Source organism: Corticium candelabrum, chromosome 6 (genome assembly GCF_963422355.1).
Source record: "Corticium candelabrum chromosome 6, ooCorCand1.1, whole genome shotgun sequence".
Classification (NCBI taxonomy): domain Eukaryota; kingdom Metazoa; phylum Porifera; class Homoscleromorpha; order Homosclerophorida; family Plakinidae; genus Corticium; species Corticium candelabrum.
Genome location: NC_085090.1, coordinates 4,790,600 through 4,798,099, shown reverse-complemented (window position 1 = coordinate 4,798,099; position 7,500 = coordinate 4,790,600). Strand labels below are relative to the sequence as shown.

At 43.3% G+C, this 7,500-nt stretch overlaps 1 protein-coding gene across 1 annotated transcript in view; it reads left to right on the top strand.

Moving 5' to 3' along the window:
- Window positions 1-7,500, top strand: part of LOC134180808 (multiple epidermal growth factor-like domains protein 6) — an 18,970-nt gene that overhangs the window by 6,239 nt on the left and 5,231 nt on the right. Inside the window, exons 15-30 of the mRNA XM_062647992.1 lie at window positions 252-377; window positions 436-576; window positions 633-789; window positions 854-895; window positions 1,797-1,834; window positions 1,903-2,220; window positions 2,361-2,381; window positions 4,360-4,453; window positions 4,527-4,774; window positions 4,845-4,943; window positions 5,434-5,677; window positions 6,084-6,320; window positions 6,386-6,552; window positions 6,619-6,694; window positions 6,809-6,991; window positions 7,052-7,328. Coding sequence (XP_062503976.1) covers window positions 252-377; window positions 436-576; window positions 633-789; window positions 854-895; window positions 1,797-1,834; window positions 1,903-2,220; window positions 2,361-2,381; window positions 4,360-4,453; window positions 4,527-4,774; window positions 4,845-4,943; window positions 5,434-5,677; window positions 6,084-6,320; window positions 6,386-6,552; window positions 6,619-6,694; window positions 6,809-6,991; window positions 7,052-7,328 — 2,468 coding nt within the window. The remainder of the gene's footprint in view (window positions 1-251; window positions 378-435; window positions 577-632; window positions 790-853; window positions 896-1,796; window positions 1,835-1,902; window positions 2,221-2,360; window positions 2,382-4,359; window positions 4,454-4,526; window positions 4,775-4,844; window positions 4,944-5,433; window positions 5,678-6,083; window positions 6,321-6,385; window positions 6,553-6,618; window positions 6,695-6,808; window positions 6,992-7,051; window positions 7,329-7,500) is intronic.

Genomic DNA, 7,500 nt, shown 5'->3' with positions numbered 1-7,500 from the left:
GTTCTTACACACCCAGACGCACGCACACACGCATGTACGCACACGCGCGCGCACACACACACACACACAAACACACACACACACACACACACACACACACACACACACACACACACACACACACACACACACACACACAAACAAACACACGTACACACACGCACGCGCGCACCCACTATTCTCACATAGCCACACCCTTCCCGCCTAACACTTACGACGTTGCTGTTGGACATCTAAAGTTTTCTGTTAAGAATGTCCGGACGGTACATTTGGAGTGGGCTGTCAAGAATGCCAATGTGAGCACGAAGATGCAGTGTGTGACAAAAAATCTGGCTGCCTATGCCCCAGCGGACGCACAGGAGATGATTGCGAAGCCGGTATGCAAACTTTGTGTTATTTTTTGAGTTATTAACGACGGCAATCATGTCATATTAGTGTGTGAGATTGGTTTCTACGGCGTTGGATGTACACAAACATGCAGTGAGGAATGTCTAGACGGAATATGTGACCCGGAGACAGGAATTTGTGCTTGTCCAGAGGGTCAGTCTTGGGACGGTGAGAACTGTCAAGAGACAGGTATGGCTCCATTTTACACGTCAAATCTTTCATGTCTAAATTGCTGTATTTTCTAGTTGTAATTTCAGGAGGGTCAAAGGCAGAGCAGGGAAAGGCGAAAGACTCATCTGGTATATGGGGAGGTGTTGGAGGTGGTGTAGCTGTGATTCTTGTGGCCTTGTCTATTATACTGGTGATAGTAATAAGACGAAGAAAGCGTGCGGACAACGCGATGTAAGAAGCACTAGCAGACCTAACTAAGCATAGATGATAATGATATATTGAGTCCTGTTTGCAGTGTGAGCTATGGGAATATGCGTGAAGGTCAAGTGTCAATACGGTAAGCTTAGAAATTAAAAAAAATTAATTCTTGTATTTAAAATGTTTGAGGCGTAAGTTATTTTTGTGTTCAACTTTTTGTTTTGTGTGTATTGATGTATTTAATTTGTTTAATTTGTCATTTATACATTTACTTCATTATTTTATATATTTAAAGGATTATTTATTTAAGCAATCTATATATTTACTTTCAATTAATTCATTAATTATATTAATTTTTGATGCAACTTACGCTAGTGTTACATATACAGCTGTCAGCATGGTTGCTCCATTGTCTTTGTCTTGTCCATCTATTTAGTTTTGTAATGTATAACGCAGCAGTCACTGATGATGTAGGTGATGTGACGTACAGCAACAGGATACGCTTTTGCTACTGTCAAATAGATTACTCTAGAATTTGTATGATACAGGCGCGTACTCAGGATTTGAAACTTGATATCAAGTCAAACTCAACTGATACTATTTTGAAATATTGATTAGTAGCAGATACAAAGACGCTGCCGCTGCATAAAGCTAAACGTTGATTTCAAGCATCTGGAAATTTGATTAAGTTATTTAATTAGCGAACAACAATATCTTTCATGAGATATACCACATAATCAAGTGGACACACTAACGTACGTCTCTGCAATTGTGACTACCATGTACCTATTTATTGGAGTTTCCCGGGCAACATGAAATGATTCCTGGCTATGCGTCCAAGAAGGAATTGTTTTGGTATATAAAAGTGTGACATTCTCATCGTATGACTGATTAATTAAGTCTTGTCCATGTCAATTTGCATGATTTTATAGGCCAATCGTGGTCCTGCATGACAATAATGATTTCATTTTGAATTTGCCTAGCTGCATGATTTCCACATGTGTGGTTTTTTATATCAGTTGCTTGTGTTGTGTCTATAGATCAACACAACCTTGTGATTCTACTGTGGCATGTGCAGGTCATTTTTGTCCATTGCATTGTTAGTCTGACTGTTGTTGTGGAATGAAGTGCGAATATTTGATCTAGAGTATGACTCGCTCGGTGACCGCAAGGAAGCTGAAAACAATAACTCTTCAGGGAAAATAGTATCAAATAGCAATACGTACAGTAAACTGATGAGGAACGGTTCGGAGTATGACAACCCTAAGGATCTCGCTGCGGACACAGGGAAAGTATCGGTAGTTCCACATCCGGATGAGCATCTGTACTATAGTAAACCAATGCCAAGAATGCAGAGCTTGGAGAATCCGTGTTACGGTGAAGCTGCGTTTATTGCCGGTGCTGCTCGTCTTACTAAAGATGAGCCATTGTATGAGACTGCAGATGCAGTGCGCCAGGATGGGGAATGATGAATGGTTGTCGATGAGTGCGTGGTGTCACGGTTACATGTGAGCAATGTGAGTTAGAAAAACATGAATATTTTACTGATTATGTATTGGACAATCTATACTTGTGTACGTGTGCTTATATCAATGTCTTTTTAGGCTGTCGTTTACAGCTGAGTTGTATAGTATTGAAACAAACACTTTTTGTTGTTGAGAGATCTAGAGAGGTGCTGTCATGCCAGAACTGCATGGTCGTAGCCATGTCTGGTCCGCGGGGCTAGAGTTACGATTAGGGTTGGGGTTAGGATCCGGGACCACCTACAGCAATACCGGACCAACTATGGCAACCACAACTGGTCAGGGGACTAGTTATATGGCAGTCACAAGCCGTCCTCCGGATTAGGTAATAAGGCGGGAAACGAGCGTTACAGGGCGTTGGATAGAGTGTTTTGTGAAGGGCGGGGCTGTTGCTGACTTTCCTCGTGGTGGCCCGGCTTAGTAACATTCCGGTGGATGGCTAAATGTCAGTAACAACAGACTCGTATATGACGCCGACGACCCTGCGGACCTACAACAAATGATTCCTGAAACCAAAGGACAAACTTTCATCTCAAGTTAGAACGCTGGGATAGCGATCCCTGTCCTCTACAGAATCAACGAAGAAGCAATGAAGTGTTAAAGCGTAGCCGCGGCTCAGATCATTTATTCCGGAAGTAAGCCACGCCTCCGTCAACCCGTTTCGCTTGTGATGTCGTTATTTGTCATTAGAAACAAGCATCATACCAACTCGATCACACCATCCATAACAATGTGCGCACGCTGTATATGCATTCCAATCAACGTCGAGTCGTCCGTCGTTTCCGGTCAGGACACTACTCTAGCTAACCCTGGCACATGAGGGCCTAGGGTTAGTGACATGTAGCAGGCAGAGCCAAGCTAGAAGACCCTAGGTCTACTCCAACGATGACGTTGAAACATTCGAGCCGGTGCAGCAGGCCGATATAGCTACGGTCATGGCCATACCAATATTCGAAATTGGGACTGCCGCCACAGAATGAAAACTTTCGGTACAGGCTTTAGATAATTAATTTTGTATTTTATTTCTTCAAACGTTTGGCTTTCACTGGGTGACCCTGCATACTCAGACCCTCTTTCTTCGTTTCCTGTTGTACACATATTATTCTTGTAATTTATTTTCTTCGCAGCAATTTAATATTGCTCGCCTGTAGACGGATACCGTTGGATATTGAAGGAAACACTTCACACCCAAGAATAGGCACATCTCTAGTGTTTTCAAGGAATAGCGTTAGTATTAACGGAAACGAAATTTGGTACACAGCACGTGACGAAGAATTCAAAGTACGTTCTCGACCACGTTTTCCAGTTAGCGTGCGCTAGGACAGATCAATCTGAATCTGCTTCTGCCGGCTCTGCATGTGTTTGCGCGTGCGTTATCATAATATGCGTGTACAAATAGACGTCTAGTCCCTTGGTTTTTGCCAATTGTATCAGTGGCATAGCCAGGATTGCGATCCATACATAACTAAACGACAACGCGACATCTATTTGTGATTAAGTAATGAAAATATAATTATTGAGACTGAATGTACCGTTCATAGCTATCATGGTTATCCGATTGCGATCCAGTCCAGTCGTCGGCAGTCACAGTGCATGGACAGGTCTATAACTTTCTACTCTGCAATCAAGCCAAATCAGAGCAATTATAAGAAATTTAATTAAATATGAGGTAGAAAGGCGTGACCTATGACGCAGATTAGCAGGTACGGGGATTTGTTATTCACAGAACCATGAAGGTTTATCTGTCTTTGGAAGCAAAGAAAGCGTCGGCCATTGTCTTTTTGCTGTCGCTTCTCTGCAGGCAATGCGCTGGCAGGCTCACCGGCTCCAACGTATGCACCACTCGTGTCAGGTACAGAACAGGTCTGCAGTTGCATGTTGCGAGAAACGGTGATAGGTATGCCGCTTGCGCTTGTGGATGATCGAACAGAATTGCAAACTCTACAAGCGATCTCACGATCGCATGTGAAAGTACAGCTCAAGGGACCTCTAGCTAGTGGTCCCCTGCTAATCGCTAGTAGTTATCGCGGTGAAATACAATGAATAATTATTTGTTGATTGTGGGCAAACCGTTTTGTAGCCAAAGAGTGTCTCGGAGAGTTTCTACGAGCGAAAGTTACTCAAAGAGGTCTAGTACGTTATGTTGGGATGCCTGGAGTGTCTTTTCCTGCACGGTGATACAGTGAGTCCATGCGGAGTTGCGCAATGTTCAATTGGCAGATGACGCCATCGTCACAATTTTTTTAGTACTCGATATAGAACTATCCACAAAACGGTGTATTCGATAACATACCAAAGGAGGTACTTCTGTTGTTCTGGATACTCGGCCGTAGGCAACACATGCAAACGTGAGTGCTCGTGTGATCATAAATCAGCCAAAATGGTGACTATTAATGTATTGATTGCAGCCGTGTGCTCTCCTACTTGCAAGAACTCGGGAACTTGTACGAGTCCGGGGCGATGCCAATGCTCGTCCGGATGGACGGGGTCTAGATGTACAATACGTAAGCGTAACGGCTTAGTATCGGACTGATTGTCATGCTGATAATATTATGAACGTTGCAGCTGAATGTGATCCCGGCTGTGCTACAAACGGTGGAACCTGTACGGCTCCGTTTAACTGCCTCTGTCCAGCAGGGATGTCAGGCCCTTCATGTCAAACAGGTACGTATATATTGACTAGGTTTAATAAAGAAAAGCAAAATTAGAGCTATTGTAACAACTTTGAACATCTTATGTCCGTTTGATTGATCGTTGTTAAGTCTATCTACCGTTTTTGATGGCAAACAGTGAACAACATTACTATATATATATATATATATATATATATATATATATATATATATATAGGTAAGAATTTCTGCTCAGGCTGGATGTACTAATATCGGATAGTGACAAGAAGACTTATGCATTTGATTTTTTAGTAATGGCAAATAGTTAGTCATGGGTGCTGTAATTGTAATGCAAAAACCAATCTGTCTAATTTAATCATCGTCTCATTTATATATCTGTTTATGTTTGTATTTCCTTTTTTTCTAATCCCCCTGCTCTTGAGATTTGTACGGTTTAGCTGTTTGCGTTTTCTGTTTGATCCATTTTTGCCTCTTTGGTCATATTTATCATAATTTTTCTTTGCTTATACTATTGTATGTAGCATGCAGTGGTGACCGATTTGGACCGAATTGTGCTCAGAGGTGCTTATGCCGGAACGGAGCTTTATGCAACCCGGTTACAGGAGCATGTAATTGCACGGCTGGATGGCAGGGAACAAACTGCGATCAGGCATGTCCAGCAGGAACATATGGCATAGGTTGCTCCTCCTGCACGTGCAAGAATGGAGCATCATGCGACCGCGTCAATGGAGTTTGCACTTGTCTTCCCGGATATTACGGAAAATCGTGAGTAGAGTAAATGCTGGTTCACATTAACGACGAAGACGTGACGGACCGTAACGGATCGTGACGGACAGTTCTCTGTCGTATTCACAGTACATGTAGTAGTACTGTACGTTGCGTTCCGATAATTACCATTCCTGCACTGCATGATTACGTCATCGTCGTTTTGCCCTTCTCTGATTGGGTACATGCAGTACCTAATAATTTCCTGTTGCGGTAATTTCTCTTCCCACGGAGCCGGGAAAACTAGAATCGATTCTATCCGTCCGTTAACGCTCCGTCAACCGATCCGTCTGTCGACCGTCTTGAGTGGCGCCTTTGACGGATTGTGACGGACAGCTCTCCGTCGATCATTGTGAACCAGCCCTAAGTCTACTTTACTCAATGCGGAATATCAAGTGTGTTTTAGATGCGAGCATCGCTGCACCGCGTGGACATTCGGTCACAATTGCATCTACTCTTGTCTATGCGACAAATCGAACACTTTCAACTGCAGTCACGTTAGCGGTCGGTGTGAATGTCGACACGGCTGGAGAGGTGCAGTTTGCACGGAAGGATGTCCGCACGGTCTCCACGGGCCCAATTGCAGATTCAACTGCACATGCCAGAACGATGGAATATGTGATCCTTATACAGGAAATTGCAGGCGAGAACATTACTAGGTATTTACTAAAACGTGAATTATGTCAACTGGTAGTTGAAAACGTTTAGCTGTCCTCCCGGGTTCATCGGTGAGAACTGCGAGAAAACTTGCCCGGCAAGTACGTACGGTTTCAGATGTGAACAGAAGTGCACGTGTGTTAACGATGGATTGTGCAACCCTGTTAACGGGACATGCACTTGTGTTGGGCATTGGGTCGGTCAACATTGTGAGAAACGTAGGCCACAATAATTGACTAACGGAACTTATAATATCTAATAAACCTTTTTAATAATTGTTTTAGCTTGTTCAGACGACTGGGAGTACTGGAATAAAACTGCTTGTACTGTATGTCCTTGTCAGAGAGCAAACAGTCAATGGTAAGAAATCTAGACAGTGTAGACTATATTTAGTCAAATGAAGCTGCACAAGTCTTTCAGAATAGCTTGTATTCTATCGATATCTTTCATTTATAATAAATGTGATTATTACAGGTGTAATCAGTCTAGTGGTGAGTGTGAGTGCTTGAATGGTTGGGTACAGCCGTCTTGCGATGCAAGTTGCCAGAAGGGAAGGTTTGGCTTTAAATGTCTCGGTCACTGTCAGTGTCAGAACGGTGCTCACTGTAACCCAGTGGGCGGATCATGTGTCTGCGCTAATGGATACAATGGCACAAAGTGAGACACAATTTTATGCACAATGTAAGCATGACGGTGACCTAACTGTTTCTATGACAGATGTGATCAAATATGTCCGTACGGAACGTATGGGTTTTACTGCAGTGGGTCGTGTGGATGTCAGAATGATGGCGCTTGTTCTCACGTTGATGGGTCGTGCTCTTGCTTGGATGGGTGGCGTGGTAACTTTTGTGAATTTCCGTGCTACAGTGGCTTCTACGGTGATCGCTGCCGTCGAGAATGTTTGTGTCTACATGGAGCCACTTGTGATCATGTCGATGGATCGTGTAATTGTACTGATGGATGGTTGGGAGAAAATTGTTCTGAACCGTGTTCGGTCAGTTTGATTGTAACTTGATGCTTGAGTGTAGAGTAGTGCATGAGCCTGTGTGGTCTGGCGTGTTTGTCCTTTATTGTTTGTTTATTTGTTGTGTGCATGTGTTTGTGTGTGTGTGTGTGTGTGTGTGTGTGTGTGTGTGTGTGTGTGTGTGTGTGTGTGTGTGTGTGTG